Source organism: Python bivittatus, unplaced genomic scaffold (assembly GCF_059951505.1).
Source record: "Python bivittatus isolate LINGU-HERP-01145 unplaced genomic scaffold, Pbiv_v1 ctg000610_np1212, whole genome shotgun sequence".
NCBI lineage: Eukaryota > Metazoa > Chordata > Lepidosauria > Squamata > Pythonidae > Python > Python bivittatus.
This window is the reverse complement of record NW_028277088.1, coordinates 332378-348063: the sequence shown is the minus strand read 5'-3', so window position 1 is coordinate 348063 and position 15686 is coordinate 332378. Positions and strand designations below refer to the sequence as shown.

At 51.6% G+C, this 15686-nt stretch overlaps 1 protein-coding gene across 2 annotated transcripts; it reads left to right on the top strand.

Annotated features, from left to right (window-relative positions):
- Positions 1–437: 437 nt before the first annotated feature.
- LOC148214542 (uncharacterized) lies at positions 438–15680 on the top strand. 2 transcript variants are annotated; one of them, XR_015797760.1, is made up of 8 exons: positions 438–751; positions 2856–2921; positions 5073–5213; positions 7312–10299; positions 11104–11187; positions 11985–12041; positions 12761–12826; positions 15471–15680. XR_015797760.1 is itself a non-coding variant. In XM_088150203.1 (4 exons), exons 1-4 carry the CDS (start codon positions 891–893, stop codon positions 7510–7512), a joined length of 477 nt encoding a protein of 158 aa, XP_088006329.1. In that variant the 5' UTR covers positions 808–890; the 3' UTR covers positions 7513–7682. The 2 variants fall into 2 exon arrangements, 1 of the variants encoding a protein (XP_088006329.1); XM_088150203.1 differs by lacking the exons at positions 438–751; positions 11104–11187; positions 11985–12041; positions 12761–12826; positions 15471–15680 and adding an exon at positions 808–959 and having other exon boundaries at positions 7312–7682.
- The last annotated feature ends 6 nt before the right edge of the window (positions 15681–15686 follow it).

Below are 15686 nucleotides of genomic sequence, written 5' to 3'. Positions count from 1 at the left end.
TTTCTTGAAAGCAGGCCCCCAATGACCATGGCAATAAACCTGGTTCTTCTCAGCGTTGTGCTCCGTCCTTGGCAAAATTCCACAACAACACCTTCACGCTGAAGTTGGGGGAACATGTAGATTGGGGGAACAATGTTGGCCAGGCTATATTTGGGGGTGGTCTCAGAGAGGGCCTTCTCCCTGCCAGAGGAGGGGCCCATTGGGTGGCCAACTACATTCCCCCAAATGTTGGGTGCCATGGGGGGTCACCTTAATGTTTTTGCAACAGTGCCAGATCATGGCAGCAGGGCAGGTGGGGTGAGGCTGGTGGGAAACGAGGGAGGGAGGGTTTCCCCGCAATCGGGAGGCTGAGCGGAGTCGTGGGAAAGGCCACGGTGCAGGGTTTGGGTGGAGAAAGGCACCAGAGATTCCCTCTGGAAGGAGCTCTATGAGCACAGGACCCCCTTGGGGCTGGGATGTCCGCAGGGGATGGTCCCAAAAGTCGAGAGGGTGGCCACGATGGTGCAGCCGAAGCTCCATCTGGTTTGTATCTGCGACACAAACGCTCTACCCCCCTTTAAAGTCTGCTTGTCAAAGACCAAAGATGGAGCAGTTGCCACCGACTACAGTTTTTAAGTCAACATTTGCACGAGAAAAAACGATCCAGGGCAGACCTGACAACTTCTGGACCACGCGTGGCCCATTTTGGCCCGCTTTCTTTGACGGGGCAGCCACCAGTCCCTTGCACTGCTCTCTGCTGACAGTCCCGGAGGTAAACAACCGTCCCTCCAGCAGCACTCCAATCGCCGGGTGGGAAGAGGCCGGGGCCAGGGCCAGGGGAGGGCCAGGCGTCACGGGTGCGCTCGCTCTGCCACCCTCTCGCTTCGGAGGACGGAGAAAGCCCACCAACCATGAAGAACCCTTGGCTGGCCTTGGCTGCCATCTTGGCTCTGCTGGCAACTGCCCCCGAAGCGAAAAAGGTGGGCTGTCTCAGGTCCAGGTGTGGTCAAAGGGGCATAAGAAGACTGGGGTGGGGTGGGGTGGGGTGGGGAGGGGAGGGGAGGGAGGGAGACCAGAAAGTCCACGCTCGGCTCTGAGGTGGGAACGGATCCCGAACTCTTCCTTAGCTCCAAGCCCAAGCGCCAGAGCCCTCGCAAGCAACCGCTGGCCCCGCTAGTTCGCCTGCTTCGTTTCCTGCCATTACAGCGACGGGGAGGGAGGGAGGGAAGGTTGGGAGGGGAACCGCTAGGTGCAGATGGGCCGTTATCTCGCCCTCAGGAATGCCCAAGGCCTTACCAACGTGGGAACCTGAGGCCACCTTCGGCACGCGCAAGAGAGATTCCAAGACTGAAGGGGGGGTGAAATGGGAGTGAAGTAAAACTAAGTTTTGGCGCGCGCAGGACTCAGGTCCGGCTATGGCTTTAGAGGTGTTGCTACTTTCCAGTAAATGAACTTTCCTTTGAACCTGCATTGGTTTCAATGGGAGTTGCTTTCCTTGGGAACTGAGGACCGCGGTTCTTACGCCGAGAGATGCTCTGAGGCAGCAGCGAAGGGGCATTTGTGGGTGTCTCTAATGAAGAAGGAGACCCTTCCCCTCCTCTGCCCGCTGCAAAAGTCTCGAGGTGCTCTTGCCCTTTGGAGCTTTCCAGAGTCTGGCTGCCTCTTGAATATGGGAATTTTGATTTGGTCATTTCTGGAAAAAAAAAATGAAAAGGGTATTTTGCACAGGTCCCTTTCCTATCCTCTTCCAGGGGAGATTGGGAAGGGGGAGACAGAAGGAGCTCCAAAGGAACCCCCCCCCCCCGCATGTTCTTCTCATTACTCTGGGGATAGTTTTGCATTTCTTCTGCTCTTTGGTGCCTTCCCTTCCCCGCAATCTCTCCATGAACACAACTTTTTTAAAAAATGCAACTTTGATCCACTTCACACGTGGACTGTGCTTCTAGATATGGATGAAAGAGAGGGAGATTGGCTGGGTTCACATAACGCACTTAAGCAGGTCACCTAAACCCTAGTGATTTGCCCATGTTAACCATGGTTAGCTATTTTTTTTTACTTTGGCTAGTTTTTTGTGCCTCAGCAAGTTGCACAAACCAGACCTTTCAGTTAGACTATGATTGAGCAAATTGTATAAACCTAGAAAATGGGTTAACCCCAAAACAAAGTTAAGTGCGTTGTGAAAATACACCCTTTGGTGTACACCGGCTCTCCCCGACTTCATCTGCCCGATCCGGCAGAGAGGCGTTCCAGGTTCCGATGCCTAGAAAACTACATTTGGTGGGCTCTCGGGGGCGGCCCTTTCCTGCTGTGGTGCCCGCACTGTGGAGGCGAGGTTGGCCTCGTCACTGCCGGGTTTCTGGAGGCCCCGCAAGGCTTGGTTGTGCAGCAGGCCTGGGGACCCCAGGGGACAATGGGTGATCCAGTGAGGGGGCTCCATTATTTTTAACATCACCTATTTTTTGTTTTAGTTTGTTTTTTAATATTTTTTATACTTTCTAAGGTATTTATTGATTGTTTTTTAACCTTGTTGTATGCAGCCCAAGTGAGAGGGGCGGCTGATAAACTGCATAAATAAATAAATAAACAAACTGCATAAACAAACAAACAAACAAACAAATAAATAAATACTAAAATAAATTATTAACCAGATTAAGTACAAGCCTAAGATGGTGACTTGGGGTTTTTTGGTGTGTGTGGTTTAGCGTGATGTGGAATCCTAATTCACCTGTTTAGTTTTCAATGTCCTGAGCAAATTGGGAAAATGATGAATGCGCTAACCAGGTTAAGCATTTCGTGAGCACAGTCGGTACGGCAGTTGTGGCTCCTTTGGCTGTAGAGGCATTTTACCCTGAACTTCTCCTTCTCTCCATGCACAGAACCGATACTTAATGAGGATTTTAAACAGCACGTATTACCCTGGAAGGTACTCAGTTCTGGGGCTGGTAAGTACTTGGGGGACCAAAGGGAAGCGCAGAAACCTAGTTTTCCAGCTTAGCAGCAGCAGCAACAGAAAAGATACCAAACCTGCCTTGGATGGCGCTGCTGTGGGTTGCAAGGGGTCTCGCATGTTAATCAAGCCTGCAGGCTAACTGGATGGCAAGGGCAGAAGCCTCGCTCGGGCAAGCGTGGACCTTCAGCGCTGGGTGTCTCCCACAGAGGCTGCCCTGGAGAGCCTCTAAGACGCCCCACGGTTAGTCCCAGACTGCCTCACTGCAGCGGATGGTTGGCTGGGAGCAGGGAAGGCCCGTCTCCCTTTCTCGAAGCTGCTCCAGGCCTTTCCTTTTAGGCCAGCCTCGCCGTATGTTTAATTTGCTTCTTGAACATCTGAAATCTCTTGACTGCCGCTGCAGGTTTTGCATTCTGCAAAGGGCACAATTGTGCCACTCCTGTCATATCAACTCATGATGTTGTGGAATCACTTGGCTGGCCCCACAGTTGCTCCCACACGTACCAATGTTCCGAAAACCATTTTTCTCCTGAAGGACGTAGATAGTTTACTTATTGGATGGTTGTCCTCTGCCCTCTGAAGTGGCAACTCTTCTGGGTTGTTTCTCAGAAGCGTCCGGGCAGCTGGGCTAAAGGGAGGTTTGCGGCTGCCAAAGACCAGCACTATTTGCCTTGAGGCACAGCCAGAAACCTCTGCCGTTGCCCAAAAGCAAGGCAGAAGGAAATGGCCTAAATCTGAGCCTGGCCTCTCCCTTTGGGTGCAGTACGTGGTTCTTACTGACAGGCTCAGTAGGCAAATCAACATCAACCACCTGGCATTTGCCAGTTTGGCAGCCTGTGCCAGAACAGAAACTTCTTTCACTTAAATCTGGTTACGTTTTCAACACTCCACCTTTTGGCATTTTGAATTTGTTGGGATTTTCTAGTCTATCTGGAAAATACCACCTGAACAGTAGAAACTGTCAACATCTAGCCAACATGGGTGGATCTCAAAAAGATAAGGAGAGTCAGATTTGATCATGGCATCACTCTTGATTGTTCAGCTTGATGGTGTCTTCATTCCATTTGTCTTCATCAAATCACGCGGATGTCCTCCCATACTTTGGGTCTGTTATGAAACCATGGAGAAGTGCAGTGTATTGGTGTAGCCAGTAGTGTTATTGGTTATCCAAGTCTCCAGAGATTGCGGGGGGGGGGGGTTGGGGTTGGGGTTGGGGGGGTGCATTTTCTCAATTGTTTTTTTTCTTCTCTGAAACCCTTGGAGGGTGATGTTTGCAATATTTGCATTTATGTACACCTATTAAAGATGAGTGAGCCCATTTGGAACAGTGGTTTAAGTGGCTGGATTAGAAGCTGTGACACTGAGAGTTCCAGTCCTGCCTTCGGCACAAGGACAGCTGGGGGACTTTGGCCCAATCTCTCCCTGGCAGTGCCAGGAAGAAGGCAATGGAAAATTGCTTTGAAAATGTTGTCGGGAATATTACATGGACTTGTTCCTCTAGCCATCATGAGTCAGGGTTGATTTGAAGGACCATAATAATATAGGATGAACGGAGGAAAGTTTGCAGCATTAACCCATTCAGGGGACCTCCTCCCATATTTTCCAGAGCTTCAGCTTCACTTTTTGTTCATCATCTTTCTCCAAATCCCTTTCTCTAAATCTGCAGCTTCTTCACAAAACTTCATCCAGGAGAAGAAGGGGGTACAGGTGGAGAGTTTTTGTAGATTTCATAATTTTACTTTTATTTTTTGCTAGATTCTGCCTGTGAAGAACGTAAAAAGCGCCCCCTTTCTTAGCCCTTATTTGAAGCTTACTTTCCATAAGACCACATGCCCAAGTGGATGATCTGTTTGGCCCCAAACCTGCCTGGCAGATTTTGGACCCCCCTCTTACTTTGATCAGGGCTGCCAAATTTGGGGTGCAAAGCAAAATGACCGCTAGATGGTAGCCAGAAATACAGGAAACTATTACCTGTTGCTGCTCTCTACCAATTATATGGCTTCTGCACTTAGATCTGTTAGCCCCAGCTTAAGAACCCTTTAGCACGAAGCCCAGTTCCACAAGCCCGCAAAGCGAAATGAGCCAACGGTTGGAAGTGGCATCGTGAAGCTCCCTAGACCACTAATGTTCCTCTTTCTTTCTGCAGCCTAGACGGCCGGAGGAACCTGTTTTCAACAGGACGGATGTTCTGACCATGCCAAGCCTGGAACCCAGCAAGCTGGTATGTCGAGCAGAGGAGAAGCAGAAGGGGGAGGACCTGAAGGGACCCTCTCCCCTGCCTCCACAGGTATGTGCAATCCTGCAGGGATTTTTACTTCTTGCACATTTGCACAATCAGGCTAGCAGCCAGAAACATGCCTGTCCATCGTAGAAGCACATTTTTATTAGTAATGGGAAAACATGAGTGGAGGAAGGGATGGGCTCTGGTTGATGAGATGGCAGCTCTGATCATTTCAGGAGGAAGTTGGACTGAGAGTTATCTAAAGGCGGCCTTAAATTCTCGATCTGCGCTTGCCAATTCCCTCAGAGGTCATTTTTCTTTCACTCATCCAGTAACAGCCACATGTTGTCAGTCAATAGGGCAGACGTTAATACTTGAAGGAAGGCTATTTATGCTAAGGGTGCCCTTGCCTAACATTGATAGTGCCAGACAGTCCTCTCTCCCCCACCTGGTGCCCCCCAGAAATTGGGGGACTACAAGGGCCAGAATTCCCAGCCAGCTGTCCCATAACTCTTTTAAACTAGACTGTTATGATTCTCAAGTGCAAAACGGGCTTATAATACAAGGGAGTTCCAGAATTGGGGGTGTCTGTGCAACACGGATAAAAAAGGGATAAAGCTTCAATCACACAGTCGCAGCCACCATCTTGACTTTTTTGACATCCCCCTGTAAATGTTCCCAGAAGCACAGATGTCTGCTGTCCAACTGCACTGTGTCAATATTGGTGGAAGGCGAGAGTATTCATTGCCTCCCTTCCAACCAGGTTTTGATATTCCCAGCATCCCACAGATGGGGTGGAGATTCCTGTAACTTGCCCCGTGGTTGCCAAGAGAACCTGACCATGTTTGGAGCATCTCTTGCGCTTGGAAGGAGCCAGAGTCAGGAAGCAAACAGTAAGGAAATGGCTTCTCTAGGGCCTCCCCCCACTTGACCCCAAACATGGCACCAACGTGCCTAGGCAACCTCTTGTCCTGCTGTGTCCTCTTGATGTTATCTTCCTCTCCCTCCCAGCCTGCAAGTAAAGTAGGCTGAAGTTGTCCTTAAATGGAGTGGTGTAAAGTACCGTTTCCCCCACTTCTTCGGACATTGTTCAAGGGCAGCTCCACTTCAAGGGGTACAAAATCTGCTTTGACACCTATTCCCTTGAGGGAAAATCAGGGCAATTGAGGAAGGTGGGGATTGCCCACTGGGAGAACACATTTTGTGCCAACCCAATTGAAGGATGGGTGGAAAGCATTATGGGCCTTTTTGTCCTGGAAACCTATGTTCCCACACATCCCGTGTCCTCGGACATTGCCTTCATCTCATCCGCAGCCCACAAGTGGGCCAGGCTTATGTCATCCTTAACCGTCCTGCTGTGAAATACTTGCTTGATCAGGTGCCATCAAGTCGGTGCCGACTCCTGGCAACTCCATAGATTTTCTCCAGGAAGGTCTGTCCCCAACCTGGTCCTTCAGGTCTTCCAACAGTGCACTCATTGCCCCTGTAACTGAGTCCGTCCACCTTCTGCTGGTCATCCACTTCTTCTCTTTCCTTCCATCTTTACCAGCATTATGGACTTCTCAAAGGGAGGTGGGTTTTTGCATTAATTGATTGATTATATTCCAGCAAGACAATATTGACCCTTAGTGTTGACTTTTACCAACCACATAGATAGATTTTGTCTATGACAATCTGTTCCTGATCTGACTCTTCAGGTCTTCCAATGGTACATCAACAGTCGCTGTAACTGAGTCCATCCACCATGCTGTTGATCCTCCTCCTCCTCCTCGTCCTCCTCCTCCTCCTCCTCCTCCTCGTCCTCCTCCTCTTTTTCTTTCCTTCCACCTTTTCCAGCAACTGAGCCTTTTCCAGAGATCTATGTCTTTGCATACTGTGTCCAGAAATATGAAAACCCTCTTTTCCCCTTATTCCAAGACTGCAAGACTTTGCCCCCTCACCTTAGAGGGAAGATGGGGCTGGCAGGGACTGGGAGCAGAGGCACAGAGGCAGGAAAGGGGTGGGGCGTGGGGCGGCCCACTTCATGCCAGTCTAGCTGGCTGCTGGGAGGAGGGCGGGTCATGGCCAGAGAGAGCCTGGGCGGAGCAGCGGGCTTCTTCGAGGGAGCCCCTTGGCCTGGCTGGAGGACCGATGCGCCACCACCCGTCTCCATTCCCTCCTGCAGCTCGAGCTGAAGTCGGACCCGAGGACCAAAAGGGAAGCTGTCGGCATGCGCAGAGGGAGGATGCGAGCTGGCATCAGGCCCATCTGCCGAGGCTGCTATTCTGGGTTGACGATTCTGGCTCCACCTGTCCAGGAGAGCAAAAATGCAAGCTGGAACGAGAGCCACTCGGAGTCAGAGGGAAGGTCCAGCGAAGGAGATTAGCTCCCCCGCCTGCCCACGTGGCTGGCTCTCCTGGGCCCCCATCCAGGGACTGGAACCCAAGTGACCCATGGACCCCAAGGCCGGGCAAGGTGCTGATTTACTCATCCAATATGTGGATTTTTAACCCCAAAGAAAAAGCAATAAAAGGAAAAGACAGGAAAAGGAAAAAAGAGTGCACTCTCTCTCTCTCTCTCTCTCTCTCTCTCTCTGTGTATGTGTGCGCACGTGTGCATGTAAAAACTGGGCCAGTTTGGATTGAGAGGCCAGATTGGTAGTCTTTCACACCTACCATCGATTTGGCCTGGACTGGCCCATGGGTGCTATTTACATATTGTAAAAAAATGCATATAATTACTAACTGAATGAATAATGTCTTCACTGGCTTGTTCCTTAAAGAGATTCTTGGTGATCCCTTTAGCTGATCCCACGCTGACCAGGGGTTGGACCAGATGACCTCTGAGGCCCTTTCCAACTCTGTGATTCTGTTTAGATGTGGATCTGCCAGAACGGCAGAGAAGCTGGGTCCACACGACACAGTTAACCCCTAATCTGTATTAACAAACCATGGTTGCTGCCATGTTAAAACAAATAAGCTGCTGATGGCTTGATGCGATCGGCTGGTTCACACCACCTGCTAAAATAAGGGCCGGATTCCCACAACTCCCCGAGCCTCAAACTGCCCAGAGTCCACTTGAGGCCAGGCAGGCAAGTTGTGCGAACCCAGCCAATAAGTCGAGCTGGTTCTCTTTGCAGATGTTGTGCTATCCAGGTTTATGGCTAAACTGGAGCCCACTGGGAGGCAAACCGGGAAATCATTCACTGGGAGATGAACAAGAAGAGGACAGGATAAAGTCAGGTCTCCATCCTCTTTCCTTCTTTGGCCCTTCCGTGGACAAAACCCCTGCCTTGGCGTGCCCCGTAAGCGCGTCTGTGGGAATGGCCTCAGCAATCCTTAGCTGCGTGTCCGAGGCTCTCCTGGCCGCCGAAGGACTGGGCAGCCGGAGGACCCAGGTTTCCTTTCTGTCCTCCTTGGGTCACGCAGAGTTCACGCAAGCAGCCGTCAGTGCTGCGGGGGGCTCCCCTTTTCCAGACAGCCCATCCACGTGGAACCGGGGACTCGCCCCCCCGCTCTCCCAGCAACGCAGGGTCTCCAGGCTGCACCTCTGGGCAGGGCAGCTGTGAGGAGCAACAAAATATGCCTTGGGTGCCCTTCCCTTTTCTCGTCCCAGCGGTAAAGCAAATTAGGCATGGTGGTCTTGCCGGCAGTGTGTCCATCCAAGGCTTGAATGCAAAGTAAAATTCTCCAAGTTTATTCAAAGTTGGGGACAGGAAACATACAGCCTGTTGAGTTTGTTGAGCTCCAATGCCAATACAGCCAACATCGTCAGGGGCATCTGTGGGAGGGTGCGTGTCAAAAAAATCAAGATGGTGGCCCCAACATTGCAGTCAAAACCCAGTGACCCTGCAATTATGTGACTGAAGTTCTACCTGTTTTTTATGTGCAAAACCAAAGCCCAGTTTTATTCCAAACATGTTCATGCTATTCTACACAAGCTAGGATCTCGAATCTAGAAACTAGATTGTACGGAGGCTGTTAGAAAGGTAGTTTGTAGCAGATGATCCGTTGCAAGGAACATGTATTTGCCGAAAGAAGTGAAAAGGACTATACTTAAGAAGGTGCTTTGTTCACTGTCATATGGAAATGAGAGGTGGGCACCCGGGGGAACGTAAAAGGAAGCTGAGTGCTGAGGGGGTGGGAGACTTAAGGAGCATATGTGATAAGACAAGAATGACGGTGGATTGAGTGGAGAAGGAGGTGGCCAGGCACGAAAGGAACAGATGGAGCTGGCTTGCTCTTATATTGAGCATGAATGAGAACTGAATGGCAAAACAAATACTGGAAGAAGGTTCGGCTTGCTTGAGAAGATTGGGAAGACCCAGAAGGTTAGGACTGGATGCAGTTGAGGAGGTCCTCAAAGAGATGGCGCTTAAAGAACAAAAGGCCGTCTGTGAAGAAGTGCTCTGGATGTGGTGGAAGCAAGGATGGTTTGCAAGGATAGAAAGATAAAGAGGTGGGGTTCCTGGTGCTCTGAGCATGGTGGTTTGCTTGCACTGAAGGTGTTACCTAGTCGGGTCATGAAACGTCTGCAAGAAAACCACCAAGCCCAGAGAACACCAAGGACTCCCCAGTTCAACCCTGAGCTACAGAGATGCTCTTCTGTTGGAGATAAAGAGGTGCAGTGAATGGGGTTGGCATAAACTGAGTGTAGATATATTTCATATCCTGCCTTTTGTTTCTTTGGCCCACTACTTCTCCCTCTTTGTCTTCGCTTTGCCAAAGGTCGTTTGTCCTGAAAGGGAATAGCATGATAGGTAGGTACTTAGGTGGATCGAGGTTTGGTGTGGAATTGAGGAAGTACGGAAGCAGCACTTAAATTTCCAGACCAATGACCTGGATGCCCCCTCCCCTGGTAGCTTCTGGGAAAGGACTGTGAGGAGCAAGTCACTGGAAGCCGTTAGGAGGTCTCTCAAAATTGCTAATCATTTATCAGAGGCTGAAGGCCATTGCTCTGTCGTATGCTAACAATCCAGATTATCCAAAAACACACAGTTCCAGGAAAGTAGAGTCAAAGTCCAGTGACAGAAGGGCAGACATCACAGCGGGTTCTCCAGTCAAGCGTCTCTAATTCTCCTCTAATTCTGCGGATACGGCTGACCATGAAGAGCCTTTGGCTGATCCTGGCTGTCATCTTGGCTCTGGCAGTTGAGGCCACAGCCAGAAAACTGGTGAGCTCTGCACTCTTCACAGTTACGTTTCATGGGGAGAAACGCGGGCAAAGACAGTGGCCTTGGGATTTGCACTCTCATGACATACAGTGGGCGGGGGTGTCTCCTGGGCCTCCAGCAACTCTCCAAAATCCCCTCCCAACCAATAGTCCCCAAAGCTACTGAGAAGATCCAAATACTCCGATGTGTTCCCTCTCCCAGGATGAAGGTAGCTGCCCTTATTTGCAGGATGGTCCAGTGGCAAGCAGTGCTGACCGCCAGTCCTTTGGGGGGTAGGAGGGCTGGGAGAAACTTCTTCGGGCTGGTGACCCAACAGGGTGTTTCCTTCTGCAGACAGAGACCGCTCCTTCTTTCACCACTCTGAGCTACAGGTAGATCTCAATTAGTGTGGTTAATGAATCCCACGCAATAATCGCGTTATTCAAATTCTCACTTATTTCTATGGGAAATAGGGTAATTGGTTCCAGCTTGACGGGAAAAGGCAATGAAAAATTTCAGCAGCGTAGGCTGAACTGCTTTCTCTTTCTTTAACTCTTCATACATATGCCAGTAGATGCAGAGTGCTTTATCCACACCTCAGTGAACCTGCATGTAGCATGTCATTCTGACTCAATCCATGAACATCATTTTTGGGCTGAGCCAGAATGAGGCTTCCTTGGTCCTACTAACCTCAGCCCAAGGAGACGATGGGAGTGGTAGTCGAAGACCTCTGGAGGACACTGGACTGGAGAAGGCTGCCCTACCCCGAAAGGTGCCTCAGCTGCTCCGGCCGGCTGCTAACGAGGCTGCCCTTCCTGCTTCCAGGTACGACCCAGGATACATGGATTTTCTCGTTGCTGGCGTCACTGCTCTGGATGCTACTCCCCAATTGGTGACACAAATTTCCAGGTGAACGACTACCTAGAATATGGTGCAGGGCAAGCAAGGCCCATTCTGGGTCCTGCTGGTGAGGTGCCCCCCTGGTGCCCAGCATCATTCCTGAGCCTGACTGTTCAGGTGGAAGGGATTTGCTTTGGGAGCGCAGGATCCATTCCCCAGGATCAAGTCCATCTTGAACCTGCGGAATGAGGGCTGTTGGGTTTGGCCGGTACCCCAGTTCTGGCTGCATCTGAGGGGATCCTTTGGCTGCAGGATCAACGCCCTGGTCACCTTCACATTACAAAAACTCCTAATCCCCCATCCCAAATCTCAGTCCAAAAAAATCTCTTCATCCTCCCCAAATCCCTGGTGCCACATTTTCAGGCAGCCATGTCTGCAGGATATGGTAAAAAATGTCACGAGGGTGGCCATGATGGTGCAATCAAAGCTCTGTGGCACAGTTAAAAAATAGTGGTGGGTGCCATCTTGACTTTTATGACCTGGGAAACCCCTGCCCTCCAAAGCCAAAGGTGGAATTCTGATGGAACCCACCAGCTTCTGAAGCCGCATCTGCTCCATCTTGGTAAAAACGAGTCTGCTTAAGCTGGGCAGATTACAAGAATACAGCCTTTGCGTGTTCATTGTGAATCCAGGGTGTCCACTGACACTCGCCTGAGTTTTCCACAGTCCGTAACTCTCATTGCTTCAATCTCTTCAGTCCTTGCTCATGCTAAGCAAGCGCTTTTTGCCCCTTGGGGGTCCTGGCCCGAGGGCCCGTGGCTCTGCTGTCTGCCTGTCTGTCTGTCTGACGCACTTCCTTTTTCCAGCCTGCAGTCCCATGGGAACCTGACTCCGACTCGCTGACTCCTGAGCATACGGCACAGGTACGTCTGGAAAGGCAGGGAGAGGAACCGGCAACGCTCCCCTCCCTTGGTCCTAATCCAGCTCGGTCCATGGTCCTGGCCTCCAGCTGTCTTGCTTAGTTAAAACAAGAGCTGCCCCCCGCAGCTGTTTTATTACAGTCGTAGTGAAGGGAAGAGTTTTGCTGTAAAGTATGGGTGTTGTAATCCAAGACCCTTGAGGTTGATTAGGACAGTAAAAGTTGCCCTAGTTATCCGCTGGTTTTTATTTTTCATTCACTGATTCCTTCTTTAAAGCCACTCTTCCGAGCCTTTGCAGAAATCCGATTGGCAGACCGGGCAAGAGATCAGCCTTGGATGAGGACTGAGGCCGGCCAGTTAGGGGACAGGCAGCTGGCTGGAGAGGCGGCGGGGGGGATGGGGATGTCACTCTGGGGCTCAGCAAAGGTCCAGCCGATCTGCACGTGGCAGAGCCTGCTTCCCTCAGTTTACCTGGAAAGACGGGGCCCTGTTTTAGGAGGGTCAGGCGATCCATGAAAGAATTGTTGCTCAGTGTGAACTCCAGGGCCCCAGATCTGCACCCACCTGACGTCCATGCAGGACGACAGAAGACGAGGGCTGGCCAGGTGTCCCTGAGTGCCCTGCGGCAGGGCTCGCTTCAGCAGTCCTTAGTGAGCGTGGCGCGTGCCTTACGGTAGCGGGTCTTTGTTTTGGGGGCTTCCTGGTGTGCTCTCCTTCCGCAGGATTCAGGTCCAGAAACACTCAAGGAGGTTCTGAGTCTCCTTTGGGAAAAACTAAGGAATTTGACGGTAAGTCTGGGAATGAAGAGGTTCTGAACTGGAGCTGGGGGGTTCGCGGGGGGAGACCCTGGGCTTGCAGCATGTCCGTGCTTGCCCCTTGTTTTGGCCCAAAGACTTTCCGCCCTGCAAGCAGTTCTTCTAGATGAGGCGTCCACCATCAGAGGACCTCTTGCAACCCAGCAGCGGCTCTGCTCTGGAAGGGCGCCGGTTTGGGGGGCTGTTTTGCGTCCGCTTAGTAGCGAGGAGGCGGCGTGAGCAGAAGGCAGGTGGCCCCAGAAGTCACGACGACGGAGCAGGGAGGGGAGAGCAATGGCGATGGGCGCTCACGACCGGTACAGCCATTGGGGGCTTCTCTTCTTCTTATCCCTTCCCTAAGTGCACAGCCCAGCCTTTCAAAGCTGACAGCGGAGCCTCAGCAGCCAAGCGGAGTGTCTGTTTCAGCCCCACACTTTTAATTCACCCACATCCAGGCAGGGAAGCCAAGCTGGGGCATCCTTGGAGGGTGCAAAAAAAGTCAAGGTGGGGGTCATGACAACTCGATTGAAACCCTACCCCTTTTTTATGTGTGCCAAAAGGGGCAGGACTCAGACTGTGCTGTCACAACCAGCACCCTCACTTTTCTGACCGCCCCTGAGTATGGCCCTCCCGGCAAAGCAAGGGTTGTCTCTGCAGGGAACGTCTTCTCCAAACGTGCCATGAGGAAAGGTGCATTTTCAAACCCAACCCTTGTCCCGGCCAGCCCCCATGACTCCTTTGGAGGCCCTCCCTGCTGACCCCACCCCTGGCTCTCTGACCTTCACTTCTGCAGCATCAACTCCCTACTGCTGAGACCAGGCGTGGGAATGCCCAAGTCCCTGGGGCAATTTGATATCCGTCAGTCCTGGCATGCAGGTACGTCAGAGGTCTAGAGCGATTATCTGGGCCCCTTCAGTCGGGATTCGGGCCTGGGTGTGGAACAGAAACCGCATTGCTTGCGCTTTTGGATGACCTCTGGCGGGAGTGGGATGGAGGCCACGCCTCCGTCCTTGCTCCGCTTGACCTCTCAACAGCCTTTGATGCCATCGGCCGTGGCATCCTTCTGGATCAGCTCCGGGATTGGGGGTGGGCGGGACAGTGTTGTGTGGGTTCTTCTGCTTCCTCTGGGGCCAGTTCCAGTTGGTGTTGATGTGGGGGGAGATCCTACCCTCGGCCCCTACTTTGTGGGGTGCCGCAGGGTTTGGTCCTCTTCCCCCCTCCTGTTCAACTACATGAAGCCGCCGGGTGAGATCATCTGTCGCCATGGGGTGAGGTATCATCGGTACGCTGATGATGCCCAGCTACACCTCTCTGCCCCTGGCTGATTAAGCAATGCTATTGATGTCCATCCCCTGCCTAGAGGCCGTGGGGGTCTGGACGGGCTTCAGCTGAGCCCTACCAGGACTGAGTGGCTCTGGGTTTGGGGCCCTCCGGCTCAGGACGATGCCATCTTTGGTGTTGGATGGGGTGGCACTGCCCCAAACAGGCCCTGTGCGCAGTCTGGGGGTCCTCCTGGACTCGTGACTCCTGCTTGAAGACCAGGTGCCAGTCGTGGCTAGGAGGGCCTTTGCACAGCTTTGTGTTGTGTGCCAGTTGTGCCGGTTCCTGGATTGGGAGGCTCTGCTCACGGTCGCTCATGCCCTGGTCACCTCCCTGGCGGACTAATGTAATGCGCTCTACATGGGGCTGCCCTTGAAGAGTATCTGGAAGCTTCAATGGGTGCAGAATGTGGCAGCGCGGGCCCCAAGAACGGGACATGTTACCCCTCTGCTCCACAAGCTGCACCGGTTGCCAGTTTGCTTCCAGGTTCAATTCAGGGTGCTGGTTTTGACCTGTAAAGCCCTTCATGGCATGGGGCTGGGTTACTTGAGGGACCCCCTCCACCCAGTCACATCTGCCCGCCCCATCAAGTCCGGCAGAAGAGGTCTGTCCCATCTGCGAAGGAGCTTCATCCAGCAGGACTCAGGAGACGGGCGTTTCTGCCACGGCGCCTGCCCCGTGGCACAGCTTCCCCCGGAGGTGGGACTGGCCCATCCTTGATATCCTTCTGGAAGTCCCTCAAACATGGCTATGTCAGCAGGCCTGGGGTCTCAAGGAGGTGGTGATCTAATGAGGTGGTTGCACTGTTTTTAACATCGGTTTTTCTCTGCTATCTTGTTATTAATAATATTGCTTTTAATTGTTTTAATGTTTTGATTGTGTTGTATTGTGCGCTGCCTAGAGTCACTTTTCTGTGGGATGGCCAGCGATATAAATTTGATTTTAAAAAACGGCCTGTTCCCAACTGAATTTTGTAAATGGGTCTTCTGAACAATCCCTTCTAACCCCTTTCACAATCCCTGGAGAAAACTGCAGGGTTTCACTTTGCACTACTTAAATAAGTAACTGGAGCATCGTCCCATGAGCAGAAGTGCAATTGTGAAAGTCTCTTGTGCTCTGCAGCAGACGGAAACCACGATTGTGTGAAAGACTAACAATAAAAACAGTCAGGAACCAAACTTGGATTCTTTAAGCTGTAAGTTGTCTGGATGAGGCAGTCAACCCACAAGCAGGATAGACGATGCGGGCAGCTCATCCCGAGTCAGGGTGTTTTCCGGGTCTGGCTGGCACCTTCCAACTTTCCCCTCTCCTCCTGCAGGGTCTGAGCTTGGAGATCAGGACCAAGAATTGAAGCCTGTTTCCACATTTTGCTTCTCATATTCAATGCAGAGCTGAGTCTCCTCTTCAGAAGACAAGTGTGAAGAACGTACAGAAGAGGATCAGGACCCCAAAGCAGCATACGCCTTCTGTAATCAAACAGTGCTGAATGTACGGATTGCACAAATAAAAACGTAAATTTTGAAATGTTTTTCCC

Bases quoted from the DNA above. Each gene is read 5' to 3' on its own strand.
- LOC148214542 (XM_088150203.1), top strand. From the start codon at position 891: ATGAAGAACCCTTGGCTGGCCTTGGCTGCCATCTTGGCTCTGCTGGCA. The intron at 2,922-5,072 runs GTAAGTACTTGG...TTCTTTCTGCAG, and splicing joins GGTACTCAGTTCTGGGGCTG to CCTAGACGGCCGGAGGAACC. The intron at 5,214-7,311 runs GTATGTGCAATC...TCCCTCCTGCAG, and splicing joins CCTCTCCCCTGCCTCCACAG to CTCGAGCTGAAGTCGGACCC.